Source organism: Natrix helvetica (genome assembly GCF_964273705.1).
Source record: "Natrix helvetica genome assembly, chromosome: 2".
NCBI classification, from domain to species: Eukaryota; Metazoa; Chordata; class Lepidosauria; order Squamata; family Natricidae; genus Natrix; species Natrix helvetica.
In genome coordinates, this window is record NC_138552.1 from 190,669,829 (window position 1) to 190,689,861 (window position 20,033).

The 20,033-nt window shown below is 37.2% G+C and overlaps 2 protein-coding genes across 3 annotated transcripts in view; one reads left to right on the plus strand and one right to left on the minus strand.

The window, feature by feature from the left end:
* KPNA5 (karyopherin subunit alpha 5) overlaps positions 1 to 4,972 on the plus strand; it is a 29,253-nt gene extending 24,281 nt beyond the window's left edge. For both annotated transcript variants that reach the window (XM_081940232.1, XM_081940233.1), the window contains exons 13-14: positions 1,254 to 1,432; positions 1,727 to 4,972. In XM_081940232.1, coding sequence (XP_081796358.1) covers positions 1,254 to 1,432; positions 1,727 to 1,914 — 367 coding nt within the window. In that variant the 3' untranslated portion in view covers positions 1,915 to 4,972. The remainder of the gene's footprint in view (positions 1 to 1,253; positions 1,433 to 1,726) is intronic.
* Positions 4,973 to 9,592: 4,620 nt separating this feature from the next.
* Positions 9,593 to 20,033, minus strand: part of GPRC6A (G protein-coupled receptor class C group 6 member A) — a gene marked incomplete at both ends in the record, with an annotated part of 28,870 nt that continues 18,429 nt past the window's right edge. Inside the window, 3 exons of the mRNA XM_081943903.1 lie at positions 9,593 to 10,725; positions 12,351 to 12,474; positions 18,475 to 18,687. Coding sequence (XP_081800029.1) covers positions 9,593 to 10,725; positions 12,351 to 12,474; positions 18,475 to 18,687 — 1,470 coding nt within the window. The remainder of the gene's footprint in view (positions 10,726 to 12,350; positions 12,475 to 18,474; positions 18,688 to 20,033) is intronic.

The following is a 20,033-nucleotide window of genomic DNA, read 5'->3' on the forward strand; positions in this document are numbered from 1 at the left end:
GAGGAGAATATGAGTATTGTATACTCATATTTCTTTGTTCTAAATACCTCTATGTAGCTTGTAAAATAATTATAGTGTAAAAATAATAAGTTTAAAAAACCAAAATAAGAAATGATTTAAAATATAAACAATTGGCATAAAAAGTAATAATAATAAAATAATAAAAAGTAAGCAGCATGTTAAGAATGTAGTGCCATGAAATAAAATGAAACATCTAATACTCAAACTTGCCAAAATTGCATGTTCCTAGATTTACTGATATTAAAAACATTTTCAATATATGTCTGAAAACAGTGAGGCAACTAATGGCCTGAGGACATCCTAGGGTGGATATTTTTGATGCTATCGGGTACCATGAAGGTCTGTCCCCACAATTACAGAACAGAGGACGTCTCAAATTACTCCTGTTGTTTCTCAGGAATTCTGCTGTATAACAGTATATAAATAATACACAATCCCCGATTGGCTAGATTTACACATTTTCTAAGTCATTGTTCATTTAAACCTGGAATAGAAACCTGGCCCATATGTAGTTACCTCAAATGCCATGGTTTACAAACCATAGTGCATCATATGAAGCCAAAACCAAATTTTACCACCCTATGTTTTAGGGAATGTGTGAATCAAATCTGTATATGTGAATAGCCCAGAGGGGGTTGCTTAGAGTTTTACTGCTGGTTTGCTCATGATCACACATGTGCTCATATGCATGTGTCCAGGCAGGTGGGTTGAGCCTCCCGCCGCCTCCACTACCGGTTCGGCCAAACCAGGAGCAACCGTCTTCTGGAGTAGCCACAAAGAAAAGAAATCTATTTTTCTCCTCCAGTTGTTTTCATGAACAATAGTTTGGTAAAACGTGTATTTTCAGGGGGGGAGGGGGAATTTAGTTTAATTTCTCACGTTTACATGCTTGATAATATGTTGATTCATTTAGAACAGTGTTAAAGTGTTAACATTTTCATATGAGTAGAAATTATATAACATGAGTTCATGTTGTTCATAGATCATTCAGATTTCGGATCATGCCGTTTTTAAAAAAAATGCATTGTTGGTGTTTGGGATAAAATTATACATAATCATATAAGGAGCGTGTTTCTTTTAATAGCATCATGTTTTCAAAAATTTATACTTTTAATATTGTTTATTGAAAGCATCCTATATATATATAGTTTATTACAGTCAACAAAAAGAAAAACATGATTAGTTATTTTCCATCCTCTTTCCCTCCCTCCCTTCCCCTTTCTATATAAAAGTTACTTAGTGGCATTAGGTTGTACCAAACCTCTATGTGATCTTCTGACTGTGATGGACTCTAAAATAGTCCAGGTAGCCTTGAATGGACTTGAAAACATATTGCGACATGGAGAACAAGAATCAAAACAAAACGGAATTGGAGTGAATCCTTACTGTGCCCGTATAGAGGAAGCCTACGGTAAGAAGTGATAAGTTAATGCCACTGCAAATGTTTTCAACATTTCTATTGAAAAATTGTCAACTCTGCAGTGCAGTGCTGTAGACTTCTATGTAGGCAAATGATTCCTAATCAACATAAGATATACTCTTAAGTAGCAATATATAAGTCACTTGTTTGCTATTCTGGGAGTTGTCAAGAAATGTCTTTATTTTACCTATTTATGGAATTAACAGCTGTTTATTACTGAGCAGTGCTTGACTATATATTGAACAGTATAGCTCTTACGTGTGTCTCTCTCTCTCTTAATTCCAGGACTGGATAAAATTGAAATCCTTCAAAGTCATGAAAACCAAGAAATCTACCAAAAGGCTTTTGATCTCATTGAACATTATTTTGGTGTGGAAGAGGAAGATGTAAACATTGTTCCCCAAGTGGATGAAACCGAGCAACAATTTGTATTCCAGCAACAGGAAGCCCCCATGGAGGGGTTCCAGCTGTAACCCTTGGCTCAGAGGACAGGAGTGCTTTTGTGGTGGCCTTCATTTGCTGCCCTGAGGGGGAACGTTTTGCTGAAGAAGATAAAGGAGCAACTCGTGAACTCAACATGTGCTTATCCCCCCCCCCGCCCCCTATTGTGTGTTGCCATTGTCTCGTTCCTAGAAATACCAACCATTCACAAGTTAAAAAATAATATTGCATAGCTTGAATTTTCACCTCAGAGCAGACAGCAGATTCTGAGTTTTCAGGCTGTGGCTAAAATTGCACCATTATCCATAAGACAGCTGTGATATTTTGGATTTTGGCAGCGTGATTTATACGCCCAAGCTACACTAAAATCTACCTCTATTCCTTGGAGAAAAAAAATGTTTCAGAACTACAGACATGAGCTCCTAGTAAATGTTAAACTTAGAATGTGAAAATTATTTATTTAAATAGTGAAAATATAGTTTTATGTGTGACACTTTGAGACAAACTGGTGAAATATATTTAAAAACAACCCTTCTAGGAGCACGTTGCTGGTTACATACCATAACATTAAGCATTATGTCAAAAGTGCAGTATTTCTGCTGTTTGAAAAGAGGTAGCCAGTTTCAATTTGTAGTTCATCCAGACGTGTTCCTAGTTATGTAAAGGAAGTTCCTTCATCCTTTTAATTTCTGTGGAATTGCAAAAGTTGCCAGTGCTTGAACTAACTATTACAGCTGATTTCTTTAATGACAGGTTGATGACATGATGTGGAAAGCTTTATCTGCTGACATGTGTCCATTAAATTGCAGGAGCTTTTTTTTTTTTCTACCTACTATGAACTCAATTAGAAAAGTATGTTTATATAGTAATGATTATTGTAAGGGAACTTTCTATAGTTGCATACTAGGAATTCTGAACTGCAATATCCATGTTTAACTTAAAAGCTACTAAAATGTGTGAGGCTGCAACATAGCCTTTTAAAGAACAAAGTTAGATTATTTATTTACACAGTGTATTGTGTTTGACCAAATATATGAATGCATTATAAAACCCCTTTTTTAAATGTTTGGCAATTTTTCTAACTTATTGAAAATGGATCACCAAAAGTATATTTTCTAACAGATCAGCAGTAGCACTGGGAAAAATCATTTTCCAGTTAATTGAAGGAAAGCACTTGAATATACTATTATTTGTGACAACATATGTAAAATAAGTTTATATAATACTGGTTAATTTTATTTTATGCTAGAATGAACATTTGAGACCATTTGTTTTAGAGTATGAATCTTATATGAAATGGGAGAGCTATAGCCCAGTTCAAGTACTCTGATACTTTTGCTTATCAGAAATGTCTTGATCTGTATAATACTTTTTAAAAAAATGATGTATAATACCTACAAGTGATTGACTTTTTAAAATACCATGTAAATTTCAAATTCATGTACTCAAATTTTCAAAAAGGAGTTTGCATTCAATGAAATACATGTTCATTCACGAACATGTATTTGAGTTAAAACACTGCTCTTTTTGTCATATATTCAAGTTCTCCAAGAATGATCTGCCAAGGAAAATAAGTCATAATTGGCCATTGTGCCGTGCATCTTATGTCATTGTTATAGACACCCCTTTGTTTCAGTACTAGATCAATATTAGGGTTTTCGGAATGAAGCTGTTCGATTACTTAGTAGTTTAATGTGGGTCAGGAATAAAAGGCTAAAGTGTTCAATATAGCTGCTTCCTGTATTAACTCTATTGTCATGGCCTGTGGAACTTGTTCTGTATTTCCATTGTAGTAGCTGACATACATATTTCTACTACATACAAGATTCACAAAGGCAGTGTAACAACAATATTTACTCACGAAGAATTGTGAAAGTGCTGCTTGCCTTGGGAAATATAAGCTTATTAGTTAAAAATAGGTATGTATGAATAGAGAATCATAACTGAGGAAGCCACCCCATTTGGAAACTTGCTGAAAGTCCAGTGCAAGATATAAGAAGTCTGCTTAAATCTGCAGCTAGACGTCCTATATCTATCATTGATAATGGGATAATGGGATTTGAGTATTAGGGAACGTTTTATATTTGTATCATTCATTCCAAGAATAGTTTAAATTTGCCAATTGAAAACTGAATTTTATCAGAATTACTCTAGAAAGAAAAAGAAAAAGGTTGTGACAGGGTATAACCATTGTTTGTTTGTTTGTTTGCATTACACAAATTACCAGTTGTGCCTGCTCTTAATTTCCGAATGAATAAATGCTCTCATCAAAGCATTTTTATCTGAACAAAAATGTAAGATTACATATGATTTGGATTTAAAACATAAATCTCAAATGTGAATTAACACAACTGTTTTGAAAGGATAATTTCATCATATAAATCATGAGTATGATAATTTCTGTATATTGCTGAAGACATAATTTTGACCTTAAATTTTGAATGCTTAAGTATTAGTATTGGGTCAAATTCTCTTACAAATGAGATTTAAAACCGTTGCATGATTAAGAAACATTTCAGGAATTGGTCCTTTAATAGACTTGATATCTACAGCATCTGCAGGATGTGTAGAATTACAAAAAAGTCCTAAATAGAACATCTTTGAACAATTTAAAAATGTTTCAGATTTAAGAATTCCTTCCTAATTCAACTTGACACATTCTTATGTAATGGCCTGAATTTGACAAGACTTTAAACTATGCAACTATGCCAAGTATGTATTTCAGATACAAAATACAATGTGCTTTTACTCAAGCAGGTTTACATTTAGAAAATAGATGGATTATGGTCTTAAAGCAAAGTACAATTACTTTTACATACTATCTCAGTTGGAGTTATTTGCTGGCGCCTTATTTACATTTTGTTATATTAACTAAAAATGTATTTAGAAAATGTGTATTATGAAACCGCTGAAAGAATTGAGATCTATAAAAACACCACATTTTTTATTGTGTTTCCAATGATCATCTGTAATTTATTGCATCTTTGACAAACTACAGACTCAATCTGCAAATATCAACAGTATGCAATATTGGGGAATGTTACTACTCAACACAACAATGCAAAATTAATAAATGTATTTTACATGATACACATGGCGTCTATTTATTTTGGCTGGCAGATTCAGATTCCTGTGCAAACTTTTGTGAGAACCCAATTGATCTCAGTAGAATTTAATTGCTGATACATGAGAAAACAATTTCTTACTGCAGAGTTTTCCAACCCATGTCTTCCTGTGCCTTAGAAGCAAGCTTGTGGTTGGCAATGCCAAACTTTTCAAATTAGATTGGATACCAGGTGGCAAATCTCTCTCTCTTGTCTGTGTGTGTCTCTCTCCTCCCTCCCTCTCTAAAAGATATATAATTATATAGGATATATAAAATATAAGATCTGCCATGGGCAGGAGATTGGACTAGACTCCCAACGTTCCTTCTGGCCTATGACTATTCTATAGTTATCTGCGCTTTCTAAAGTATAAGATATGAGCAAGGGTGTTTCTTTTAACCTTTGAAAAATTCTGCAATCTATTTTGGACTCTGAAAGGGATTCTTTCCTAGAAAGACTATGCGAGTAAATAACATTGCCTGATCTGTCCCCACCACAAATCCTTTTTTTTTAATTGCCTGGGGTGAAATGCTGGGATTCTCCTTAGGCATAGAAATAGTGAAATCAGTCAGTTCTCTGCAACTAACTTTCAACTCCACACTATTTAATATATTTCTTTTCATTATTTGGGGTTTAATGTATACCCACTGCTTTGCATTGCCTTTGTGTTGCTTGATGCACTTTCCAGGTATTGTTTGGAAATAGCATAATGAACCATAGTTACTCGTAAGATAAGGTAATAGCTTTCTGTTATTTGTGGGTCAAGGACAATCTCATAATTTGGGACCCATCTTGAGTGTTTCTTGGATCTAAGAAATAAAGGCAGCAGATTTTGAGGAGAAGCCCAAGGGGGTATATAATCCAGAGGGTTTATCGGGGGTCTTCCAAATCTCAAATCCAACAACCTTTAACACTGCCATACTGAGTCATGGGGTAGTTACTATATAAGAGTAGATAAATGTGCAGTTGTATATGCAACCACTCAATTGTTGCTGTTTCTTATAAGCAATGGATGTCCAATGCTATTGTGAACGCCAGAGCTGTGATGCATAAGATGGCTGGCCAATGTAAGTCTTAACTAACACTCCTAGTTAACTAACTCCACACTGATGCAGTGGCTCAGTGGCTAAGACTGAGCTTGTTGATCAGAATTTCAGCAGTCCGAATCCCTAGTGCTGCGTAATGGAGTGAGCTCCTGTTACTTGTCCCAGCTTCAACCAGCCTAGCAGGTCGAAAGCATGTAAAAATGCAAATAGAAAAAAATTGGTGGGAAGGTAACAGCGTTCCGTGCCCCTTCGGTGTTTAGTCATGCCAGCCACACCACAGAGATCTCTTCGGACAGCGCTGGCTCTTTGGCTTTGAAACGGAGATGAGCACTGCCCCCTAGAGTCGGTAATAACTAGCACATATGTGCAAGGGGAACCTTTACCTTTTTAAAACTCTCCTAGGGATGTAGATGGGACTGCAGGCAAGATTTTTACTTTTCACTGAAGCTGCTGCCTCAAAGAAGTACTAGAAAAGGAATAGCTGAGACTGAAATACAGTAGGATATGATCATGACAGGTATAGCATAAAAGACAAGGGGCAATAGAGACGAAAAACTTTTTACCACCTACAACAGCAGCAATTTGGGCTTTGTCCATAAGAGGGCAGTGTTCAATAAATCTTGCAGTTCTTTTCTGCTACAGTCCTTCACTTTTGGGTTGTAGAGAGCTGGTGGTGTTTTGGTTTTGCAAACCAGCCTGCATTTTTCTTACATCTGAAGACATTAATAAAATTCCTGTTAAAAAGGAGCTTGATATTAAATCTTGACCCATCAAAAGAGAACTATTGCTAGAAGGGGGTTCAGTCTGCACTTGTATTGGCTGCTACAAGTTTGTATGGGAGCTAGGACAGTTATTGGGATGTGGGTAGCAGTCCATCCACTGAAATGGTGGCTATAGTGGGGAGGCCTATTGGAACCATCTGTCAGGGAGTGTGGCATCAAGAGAAGCACCCCAAAGAGTAATGAATCTGAACAAACATTTTTTGGGGTTTGGGGGGAGGTAGAATTGGGTGAACAAATTACAACCCATTCTCTTCTTACAACTTAAGACAAAAAAATCCCATTGTTGACCCATTGGACGTACAGGTCTTTATTGATCCTATGCTGTCCCCTTATGGCTCAATCAAATTCCTTGATCTTTCAAGCATCTTGCTTGTAAAGAGATATCTATAGAAATCTTAACCACCGGGATGCTCCACAAAAATTTCCAATTTAATCTATTTTTCGTCCTAAAAGAGATGGGGATGAAAAATTAGAATTTTGGGGGAATTTCTATTAAAACCAATACCGTTATTGGTTATTCATCATCTCCTCTCCAGAAAAAAGTATTCCAGAAGAGGAAAAATTCAAATCTTTAAGAGGTGCTCTTTCTTTTATAACGAGAAGTTTTTGTTCACAAAAATATTCATTCCAACATTGATGAAAGAATAGCCATTTTATTAAATGTGAGGCTCTGTTCTGAAACCACATTCAGATTTCAGGCAGGTGAGCTTTTCAACAGCAAATATTTAACACTGAAGACTTGTGAAGTATTGGTAACAGCATTTACAAATATTTACAAGCATGTACATTCAAATGTTTCTGAGTATGTATCTGTATGCAGAGATAAATATAAACATACCAGTGACGGGATTCAAATTTTTTTACTACTGGTTCTGTGGGTGTGGCTTGGTGGGCGTGGTTTGGTGGCCATGACAGGGGAAGCCTACTGTAAAACCTCCATCCCTCCCCACTCCAGGGGAAGGTTACTGCAAAATCTCCATTTCCTCCCGGTCAGCTGGGACTCGGGAGGCAGAGAATAGATGGGGATAGGGCCAGTCAGAGGTGGTATTTACCAGTTCTCCTAACTGCTCAACATTTCAGCTACCGGTTCTCCAGAACTGGTCAGAACCTGCTGAATACCACCTATAAAACATAGCCATGTATATGTACCACACAAATATGTGGAGAGAGGGCGGAGGGCGGAGGGAAAGAGGGAGGGAGGGAGAGAAGGAGAGGAAGAGAGAGGGAGGGAGAGAGGGGGCGGGATTTCTCAAAGGTGAAAAGAATATGCCCACAGGTATTTGCAGTGTAATCCTTTCCAAAATCCCTTTGAGCTCCATCCATAATAAACTTCTCAACAGAAGTTATGTGAATTATTTTATAAATGAATCTCTTCTTTGTTTCATTAGTGAAGTCATTAGTTCACTCTCTTAGATATATTAGGGCTACTGCTAAAGGAGATATAAAGGAGGGTGCATTGAAGAAACGTGCGATGTAACAACACAAAAACGTTTTACTCTTTTGCGCTCGCAGCACAATTTCATGTGCAAGTACATAAGTCGATTTACATTACATACATTTCATTACTTTGATAACATTTTGATTTGCAGATACCCCTAAGGATGGAGTCACTGCTGAAGTTCTGCTCAGTGCTGTAGGAAGGTCCAAGCCAACATCAATGCAGCAGCAAAACTATCATATCATTGCTATCATATCATCATACCTTGTAATCACTGGTGCACCTGAGTCAGAATTGCCTGCTGTTAGGATTCAATTTCCAATTTCATTATAACAACCATTTCATAAAACAAAATCCAGCTATATGATTTCTTCCCCTGCTCCAACATAAATTCCTCTTTCATTAATCTGGTTTATGTGTCACACAAAACTGAGGTTAGATTCATTGTGGTTCGTTGAAGTACCATTTACATGTTGTTTAAATAGTCTTTATGTACCTATTTTTTTTAATGAAAATAGTTTTATTTACAACAGGTGAATGCATGTTTCACATTCTGCTATGCCATAAACCATGGTTTGCAGATCACAATAGCTGGTATACACACCACATTAAGCCACAATTACAATGGCTGAAATCACATATTGTCCTTAATAAAATGTGTTGGGCCCAAGGACTCTTTCTCTTAACCATGATCAAGTACAAGGATGGACAACTATGGCTACCAGACCATAAACAGACATTAGCCTTATTGAATGTAGCTTTCATCCTAATTTTAAAAGTCCTTCGCAAGTCAAGGAAGCCATTTGGACCGTGGGCCAAGATGATTTACCCTATGTTTAGCAAAAGCAAAGGGAGAGAGAGAAAGAAAAAAGAAATTCAGAAAAAGAGCAAGAGCGACCAATGGAAAACCCAGGAAGCAAAGGGAGGCCTCAAGGCAAAACCATGGGATTCCCACTCTCCTTTGGCATTGTCTGTTTCTCCCACTTGCTTCATCCTGGCCTTCAGGTCACAATAACCCTCCATGGGAAAAAGAAAGAAAACATGTTACCTACCACTGGTCTAATAGAGGCTAACTAGGTTTTTTCCTTAGCCCAGGATTGCAATTCTACCTCAGGCTGACCTTTTGACTTCTGATTTCAAATCCTTGGTAAGCTAGGAATCACAGTTAGGCAAACGGGAGAAGAAACAATAATAGGAAGTCAACATCATGTCTGCAGAGTCCTGCATCTCTTCTGTGCTGATAGATACATAAGGGTTGATCAAATGACCTTATCCTGGAATGATATTTCCAGAACACCTCCACCCACCCACCCCCTATCACACACACTTCCAATCTCCCTTCATATGCTAGAGAGCCTTCTCCTTGGTATTGTGTACTCTGCTGTGTTTTTGGCCTGGACTTCGCCTCTCACTTCTCTGGGTCCTGAGGCTTGCAAATGGCAACTGCCATTCAGCCAGCTTTTATCACCCTTAACTTTACAACAAGCATTTGTGCTAGGAACCGGAGGGGTCCCGCTCTTAGAATCCAGAGAACTTTGATTGACACTGATACTCCCTGCACTCTTGGAAGAGTAATTGTACAGCATTTTAAGGAAGGCAGATTTAGTATTCGCTTCTTGCTTATACAGGATGATGTAGCACTTGGGGAAGTATGTACAGCACAAGATCCCATAGTTTGATATTAAAATGACAATGATTTCAACCGCGGGCAAGTACTTGCCAAAAGTGGTTGTGTAGACCGGGATGAATATAATCCATGCAATGAAATAGATGAGCATGCCAAAGGTAATGAATTTTGCCTCGTTGTAGTTTTCGGGGAGCTTCCTGCCTTTAAAAGCGCAGATAAAGCAGATGAATGCGAGGAGGGCAATGTATCCTAACATGATGCCAAGGGCCACTCCTGAACCTTCATTGCATTCCAGGATGATAACTCTCCGGATGGAGAAGTTCTCCTGCACGAAAGGGCTTCTCACAGTGATCCAGACCGAACAAATCAAAATCTGAATCCCTGTGCAAAAAGACACTATGGGGATGGGCCTATAGAGGCCCTTCAGCCATTTTTGTAACTTGGGATCGAAACTGAAAGCCAGCAAGATTTTCAGGGACTTAATCAAAATGCATGAAATGCAGAGGGCAAAGCTAATGCCAAAGAGAGCTTGTCTTAGTTTGCATTTATAGGCTTTGGGCTGGCCAATGAATAAGCTTGTGCTAACAAAAGCCAGGAAATGACAGAGGAGTATAACGTAGCATACAGTTAGGCCACCTGATGCCTTTACGACAGGCGTGTCCACATTTCGAGTAAATATTATGAAAATGGCACCAATCAACACAATTCCAAGGGCAGAGAGCACCACTAACAAAACAGCAAACCAGTCATTCCAGTTGAGGTATTGAACCATCTTCCTGTAGCAGGTTGAGCTGTTCACTGGGGCCCAGTGGGTTCGGTTGTTGCATAAAATGCAGTAATCCATATCTATGGATAGAAAAATTAAAAAAAATATCACCTATCAGTTCCCTTAGATTGTTGAAAGTTTAGAAATGCATCAACTTCGTTCATTAGAATGAATTATTTTTTGTTTATAATTTGAGAGATATTTGGTCTGGCAAAAGTCTAAGCACACGTTTAGGGAATAAGAATGGGAAAAACATTCTGAGCAATATATTAGAATAGTTTTCTAATATTCTAATTTGAATAGTTTTCAAATCAACCATCTGCAGTGGCATCTGCAGCAAATTACATTATATTATAAATGATATTAAAATGAAGATGTCCACTCAGTGACAGTATCTTCTGACCATTTGTATGATGCCATGGCATATACTGAATATAATATCTCTCCACCCAACACCCAATCCTTCAGAGACTCATGTCTGCCATATCTAATGAAAAGGAAGGAGCCCGGGGGCTCACATGATTAGGATGCTGGGTTGGAGGTTAGCAAAACCATGTTTCAGACCCAAGTGCTGCCGTGGGACAGGGTGAGCTCCCGTCCTTGCTCTAGCTGCTTCGGGGGACATGAAAAGAGCCCCCAAATGTGTCCCCCCAGGCAACAGTGATGTCACTGTCTAATCCTTTAAATCCTAACACTCTGTAATGCAAAGGAAGAAGGGAGAAAGAGATTCCCTCATCTCCAGTTCTCAGTGGCAGATATAGATGGATCCCTACTCAATACTCATGCTTACTACAGTCACATGAGAAATCTATAAACAGAAGTTAAATATGTAGCCCAACCACCCGGCTGTATCTTTTCAAGGCTCTTCCCATGAAATGTTTATCAACAGATCCCTTGTTTCAGGAAATGTCCCATATACTCCTTCTGCATTACTAGATGTGGTCCTTTTAATCAGTGGTGGGATTCAATTTTTTTTACTACTGGTTCTGTGGGCGTGGCTTGGTGGGCATGGCAGGGGAAGGATACTGTAAAATTTCTATTTCCATCCCACTCCAGGGGAAGGATACTGTTAGATCGGCGAGAAACAGCAGGTGAGAGGCGTGAGTGAGTTTCAGCACTTTTTATTGCAAGAGTAAGTGACTGCGTTCTGCTGGCTGGGCTGCTGGAGCTCACCTTTTAAGGAGCTCCAGCAGACCAGCCGGCCAATGATAGTTGTTTAAACTTCCCGGGGTTTGGGCAACCAATCTCCGGTGAGCATGTGAAAACATGTAAATTTAACAATGTACGTCTGTACGTAACAGATATTGTAAAATCTCCATTCCCTCCCCACTCCAGGGGAAGGTTACTACAAAATCCCCATTCCCTCCCGATCAGCTGGGACTCGGGAGGCAGAGAATAGATTGGGGGGGGGGCAATCAGAGGTGGTATTTACTAGTTCTCCAAACTATTCAACATTTCTGCTACCAGTTCTCCAGAACTGGACAGAACCTCCTGAATATCACCTCTTCTTATAATAATGCTTCATATATCTCCAGTTGCAAAATTTATATAGAGATGTCCCCAACACTATCAGTCAGATGGTTTTTTGCAGCCATATTTTTCTGCTAATTTTTGTTGAGTGGGCCTGCATGTGAATGAGTCAGAGCAATAAAAAGTCATACAATATGTTCCATCCTTCAACAAATTTAACCTTGAGGCTTCTCACCTGTCTGGTTTGTATAGTAGTTTTCAGGGCAGCTGATGCACTCATAACAGCAGGTATGTGGACTTGCAGAAACTTTCTTCACTTGTCCTGGTCTGCATTTCCTAGAACATTTGGACTGGACATTCTGTAAGAACAAAAATACCAGGAAGAAAAAAACAACAACAACAGTAATGATAATAAATTTTTAATTAACACATCTTCATTGTAAATGTACCAGACACATTATTCTGTAATCTGACCCTTAGTGTAAATAATCCAAATCCAAGGTGGACTATCTTTGTCAAATGTATATTATTTGTGGCCAATCCTAAATACTATGTGCCACCCATGACAGACAATGCTACTGAATTGTCCAAAATACAGTCATGTAACCAGAGGTTGCCCCAACACTGGAAGTCTTTAAAAAGATGTTGGATAGCCATTTGTCTGAAATGGTATAGGGTTTCCTGCCTAGGCAGGGGGTTGGACTAGAAGACCTCCAACGTCCCTTCCAACTCTGCTATTGTATTGTATTGTACTGAATGGCCATGCTGAAATTTCATACTGCCAGAGTCTTGTAAAGAATCTTGTGGAACTCCTCCCTTGCTCTCTTCTATTTTCTTACATATAGTCCTCAATTTATGACTGCTTGCCTAACAATGAACCCATTACAAAAGCTACTTATGACCCATTTCTGGAGTTTTGATGGCTGCATACACTTCTGGTTACATGACTGCATTTTGGACATTTAGCACCCAGCTCACCTTTACTACCAGTGGCAGCATTCCATGGTCATGTAACCACAATTTACTATGGTGGTGTTGTTGTTTTGCTGATTTCCAGCCTTTTTGCCTGGTTTTCAACAATATGTGAATTTGCTTAATGGCTGCAGTTTTTTCTTAACGACTGTGGTGTTCACTTTAACAAGCACTGGAATCAAGTTATAAAATCAGATCCAATCACATGGGTACCTTGACCTATGACCATCATGACTTATGATGAAACTCCATTATGATCATAAGTCAAGGACCATCTGTACTTCAAATGATAGACACTGTTTGCTACTCTGAAAACCATCAATGATTGTTCCGAGTTGGGTCTGGCAATCTTTTCAAACCAGTGGACGTATTTGGAATGTTCTGAATGCTCTTCATGAAGTGATTGCTACAGCAAGGAACTAATTTTCTAAATTGATGTCATAAAGGGGGCCGTATCTGGCCCTAAGCCCCAATTGACAAATTTGCGAAACTATGGAGAGGAGGAGCTGACGTTGCGACGACACGATGTGCGATCTTGGAGCTCCAAGATCACAGTCGATACTTTTGCCGCTGGACGGTCCTTTTGGACCTAAACCATCCCGAAGAGATGGTGACAGGGAAAAGTACATCCTGCTGATCTCAGGGACACTGCAAAGTCCCTGATTGATCCTGTAGAATCTCTTTTTGCCAGCAACAGAAGCACAGTCATTGAAGCTGCTGAAGTTGGGACAACTCCAGAATGGGAGGAAAACGGAAAGAGAAAGTGTGTCCATCTGGTGAGGAAATCATATTATTATAAAAGAGACTACACAAAAAAATTAAAGCTAAATTAAATTTGAAAATAGAAGAGAACAAGTGGTGAAATTAAGCTACATTAGACAGTGTGTTATCCTTTTTTAAAAATTTTCTTTTACGGATGGAACTTTTGCAAATGTTTCCTGTTCTTTAAATTGAACGGATTAGTTTTTCTTCTACTACTTTTTATATTCTTTTTTTTAAATACCTATGAATTAAAACATTTTTCCTTATTTTTATAATGCTGGATTGGATAGTTCTTTTTTGCTCCATTTAAAAAAAAAAATTTCTTTAAGCCTGGACTATAAAGAAGTTTTAAAAGGAATACAAAGAGGGCTGTAATAACAGAGGGAAAGGAAGTAACACTGCCACTTGGAGGCTGGAGGCTTGGAAGGCTTGGAAATATTGTTTTTTTCTTTTTTCTCTTTGATCATTTGATTTTGCATTTCAAGGTTCTTCAGCTTGTTTACAGAGAGTGATAGTGAGAAGAGCATGGGTTGTTTATACAGGTGCTCTTTGGGAGCTTTATTGGCAGATGGAGTGGAGTGAAAGATTATAATTGAACTTGCTTTAAATTTAATTAAAACTTTTGAATGCCAGAGTGGCAGTGCTTACAATTTGGAAGAATGGTGCAACATGAAAAAGAAACCTTAACGTTGCAAAAGATTATGTTTGAAATTTAAAAATTATTAGAAGTAACAGAGAAAATTGAGAAGAGATTGGAGAACATAGATTGTAGAACAGTAAAATTTGATGGAAAAATTGAGGATGTTCATCAAATTAAGAAAGTGGAGGTCAGAGTTCTAAAAACTAAAGGAAAAAATAAACAAAGAAACAAGAAAATTGTTGATACTGACAGTGAACTGAGCACGGTTGGAAATGGAAAGAGTTGAATATGGAAAGGGGAGATAGATGAACTGGAGCTCTACCCCAGATTTCAAAGTATAGAAGAAGAAAAGAGGGAAGAATTGATGGAACTAAGGAAAGAAATCTTGTGAGAAGCACTAGTAATAACCAAAGATAAGCTGATCGAAGAAGCTTATCTGGAGGGTTTCGATCTTATACAAGATATGCAATAAGCAAAAAGTTGCGAAGAGAAGTCCATACAAAACTTACTAAGGAAATAACCAGAATACTGATGCCACAAATGGCAAGAGACATAAGACTGCACTATTACTGGAAAGACACAGATTGATGTAAGAAAACTTATAATAAAAAAATTAAGTCAAATTTAGTTAAATTTAGAGCATTATGTATAAAATGAAGTGATAATGGATATAGTTTAATAATCTGATTAATAATGATAATACTGCATATTTTGGTTTGATAAGAGGAAGTCTGATATAAATTGCAAATGGTGACTACGAAAGGAGGTTTAGAAACTCTGTTATTAAATATAACCAATTTTTATTTAGAACATGTTATAAAGATATAATGTTACTGGATGATATTGGGAAGATCTAATGGAATGTCATTATGTGGTTTTGCTTTAAATCTGGAATATTTTATATAAAAGGATATAAAAACAATTATAGTCAAATGAAGGTTGAGGTATGATGATAGTAATATATATAAATATATTTGATTTAAAATATATGATTGATATGAATTGTAGGTGATGACCGTGGAAGGGATGCATTGAAGTTTTTTGTAACCAATTGACATACTTTCTACAACTTGTAATGGAAGATGGTTTTGTGGTTTTGTGTGTGTGTGTTTTGTCTGTTTGTGTTTATTCAAAAATTAAAAAAAATCTTCATTAAAAAATTGAGAAACTGTGAAGTTCCTTTAACACAGTACAATATTCTTGACAATCTGTTATAGCTTCCTTTCCCCCCTCTAGCATGACAATGGTGTGAATACATTTCTAATCAAAGCACTGGCCAATTGCCTTCTACCAATGAAACGTTTTGGGATGTAAGGAAAGATTATGTCTGAGACTGGCACTTTGTAGGATGCCAAGTTCCCATTTAATTTCTTTGTAAGTAAAAATACCTTAAACAATTAGGTAAAGGTAGTTGGGACAAAAATCTTGAGGGGACCAAGGGGTTGTTGATAGGTGCACTGCAGTAATGTGAGTGAAAAGCACTGAACACACTATCACATGAAAAACACTATTTATTTATTAATAGTATATTTACTGTGTTCATTTTATGTTCATTGTTTACAGAAAAAGAGAGTTCATTTATAAGAATAAATGCACAAAATAAAGTTAAATTTATCAACAAATTTAAATTTCAGAAAGCATGGTAGTGGTGTTTTCTTTTTTTCGTAACGCTCCTGATGGGTTTTTTAATTTAGTAATTTTATTTAAGGGGATTTTAAATTGTGTTTTTAATTGTCTTTCACTTATAAGTCAACTCTCCTCCATGCACATATGTATATGTCTCTGTTCTTTTTGTATATATGTTTGTCTTATGTGTATTTTTATCCGTTTTGATTGTACGCCGCCCCGAGTCCTTCGGGAGAGGGTTGCGGCTAATAAAATAAAATTATTATTACTATTATTATTATTATTTAAAAAATCTATTGCTGGCTATTAATAAGACCCAAAAACTTGAGGATTTTTTGTTTAAATGACCAGAAGTGGAAATGACCAATATCTGGGAGCTGAAACAATGTATCGATGCACCAGATAAGACTTTTCACAATAAGATACCACCAATGAGATGCTGCTGTAGTGGCAAAAAAAAAAAGGTATTTTAATACCACTTGCCTATGCCACTCATGTAATCAGAATCTAATTTTAAATTCCACTAATTTAATCTGGGTCCTGCTCACAGGTTTTTATTAACTGAGAATAGAAGCAGGTGAAAAGACTGACTGCTACATGTGGTATAAAGTCTTAGATGAAACTGATCCCTTGTATCTGTGGTTGTGATTGTGGTGGCATCTGCAACCTTGGTGCCCCTGGTAGATCAATAGAGAATTGATAGGGACATCATTACCTGTTATTTTTCTTAGAGCCTTCATTGTCCTTCAGTACTGTTAACTATCATATTTTCCATGTGACCAGCTGGGGTAGGACCATGAAGCATAAGGTTACAATAGCTCCATTCCTTTCTAAACAGACCTAAGTGGACAGTGATGCTGTGGCACCCTGAAATATGGACAGTTTTGGGGATTCTCCAGAAATCTTGCCAGCTGGGATAACATGTCAATAGCTTTATTTGGAGTTTCCTTCAATTAATTCTAGTGAGGGAATGGAAATCTTCAGGAAGTCTTTGGAGGGAATTTATAGAAGGCCAGCTGAGATCCAGAGGCCATAAGAGGGGGACCCATATCATCATAATGGAGTTGCGACCACAGCGTTAAAAGGAATTGCATTCTCTTCAAAGGACCATGTGTACAACCTGAAGTTCTCTAGATGTATCGCTATTAGTTACCAGAAGACTATTAGTGTCACCTTTTACTGATTTACCTGCTATATTCCTTTCTGGAAAAGAACTTTGCTCTCATCTGTGCCCTGACATTAGACCATTGTTTAACTTTCTATTTTTCAAGGTCACTCAGGTATTCTCAGTTGCTCTTCTGGACAAAGGCAATAAAAATATATTACACCTATTACGCAGAAGATAGAGGAAAAATTAGAATTTAACTCCTGCTCTGGTGTTGATCTTTTAATCCCTAAATGCCTTCTGAATCTTATTTGAAGAAGTGCATGCACCTCTTGGATCTTCTGTTAAGCCACATAAACCTAATTCATGTGCTTGAAGGTACAATCTATTAAGTTGTTGAGCAAAAGAAAAACAGTATCATCATTATAGAATATCTTCTCATGGAATGGAAATATTATTCTTTCTCCAGACATCTGTAAAAGGACTATCACAATCTTACATGTGTTTTCTTAAAACAATGAATGTCCAGTTTTGTTTTGCAATTTAGAGTTCCTACTACAATTGTTAGTTTGGTTTCTTTATGATGCTGTTTCAAATAATTGCCTTATTAAAATGTGTTAATGTGTTGTTATTATAATAAGATTATTTCAAAACTTTGTGGTAAGGAGATTTTGTCTTAAAAAACAATATGAAATATTTCAAAGAAAGGCATAAAGGTACTCTCATCCCACTTACGTCTCTGGCAAACAAGTTGTAGAACTGTTTTAAAAACCTGTTTGACCAGAAGTGACAATGGGGAAAAACAAATATTTATTTTATGTTTTAATAACAGGAGTTTAGGGTTCTACAGCCCCTCACATTTGAAGGTGAAAAGGTGCTTCGGAGGGTCTGGGAGTGACAATGAAGCACTTCTTTTTAACTCCTTAAAGCAGCTTTTTTTTTTTTACTTACAAGGATGATCAGTCTACAGTCTTCTAGATATTTCGAAGTACAACTTATACTACCATAGCTGTTACCAAATTAGACTTATGGATTGCTATTCTAAATGCCTGGATGGGATTCAGGTGGCATTATCCATTAATCCATTAATTGATAATGCCATTAATGGATTCCATTAATCCAAACATTTCCTGCATTTTTCTTCCCCCATTTAGTGGCAGACTAAAGCATGGATCCAAGTCTATACATATCTCCTGTAGCGATACATCCATGGGTATTTCAGTCCCATTGTTTTTCCAAGGGGCCTTCAGATACCTTTAGATTCATGAATTCAATTTCATCTTCTTTATCTGCAAAGATGAAGTCATCTTTCTCCAAGTCATACTCTCCCATGTTGGTAATCACCACTCTTCCATCAATTTCCTTCCAGAGCAGGACATCATACCCTGTGATAATGTCTCCATGAGAGTCAAAATAGACCGCCCGTTCATTATCAGTGAACTTTATCTCTTTAAGTATCTCGAGTAACTGCAGTAATGAAAACAAGGAATGATGAAAAACAATATTGCTTAAGGAAGGCAAACACCAGATAATAGCAACTAATAGGATTGCATACTTCAGGATTGTGTTAACTATAGATTAAGAAGTAATGTTTATTGAAACCATCTAAGCAAGGGCAGTAGGTGGGTAATTAAAATGTGAAGAAAGGATCATGGAATGAAATAAAAATAAAGAAACCTTTTCCTGATTACTTTTCTTCATAAGGCAATTTATCAGCTTGACCTCATCTCTAAAATAAAATTATTTCTTTTATTTGCTAAAATAAAAATAAAATATTGCGTTAATCTTATTTCCCTTGGAAAAAAATAAGCTATTAACAACATTACTAAGTTATAGAAAGTTAATAATGTGATTAACTTTTGCAAATGCTATGAAGTCTTCAGGATGGCTTCCTGTAATGTGTTTATCATTTCAGGAACAAGCAGATCTTGGTTTTTATTTATCACAACTTATTGAGAAGGACACAGCTAGTGAATGTATGGCTGATGTATTTGAAATGGGACAATTTTGTCTTCAATGACTTAGCAATAGTAATACTATGAAATACAGGGTCTAGGCATCATATAATGTAATAACCGGTTCACCCATCTCTGAAAATGTGAGCGTGTATGCACTCGCACTCTTGCTTTGCTCATGCATGTGCCATCTGCACATGCATGTTGACATCCGTGCATGCACGCGGCCTACCGTGTATGCACGCAGCCTTCCACGCATGTGCACAGCTCTAAAAACGCAGTGATACATAACCAAAATAGCCCCGGGGCAGGTGGACAAGACCACCCGCCAGTCAGAACTACCAGTTCATCCTGGTCCGAACCGGCAGCAACCCACCATGGACTATCTTCCTTGAATTGAAGGCCACAGTTGACCTTTGAGTGGCATTCCAGGGGCCACTGAAGAAGTCAGCTAAGTCAGAAAAAATACTTGTTGTAATATGAATCAATCATACAGCTCAAAATATTAAACACAGTCCATGCAATTACATCTCTACAGCACTTTGGAAACTTTTGAGGAAAAATGCTTTGCATTCCTATCTGTAACACTTTAACATAACTTTGTCTTTCTCCCAGAGTATGTGGCAGCTTTTTTGGAACTGCATTTGAAGTATTGCATTGATACAAACCTCATGTGATTAATTCTCTCCCCCCTGCCCTTCCTTATTAGAAATGTAATGAAATGATTCTCAATGTTGTTCTCAAGGCTTAAAAGTCCACCTGTAACTTAAACCTGTCTGAATGAGATGGTTAAACATTCAGCTGGGATAAACTACATCCCTTTCAGACTGTGCAAGTTGAATTTAACCCACTACAAAC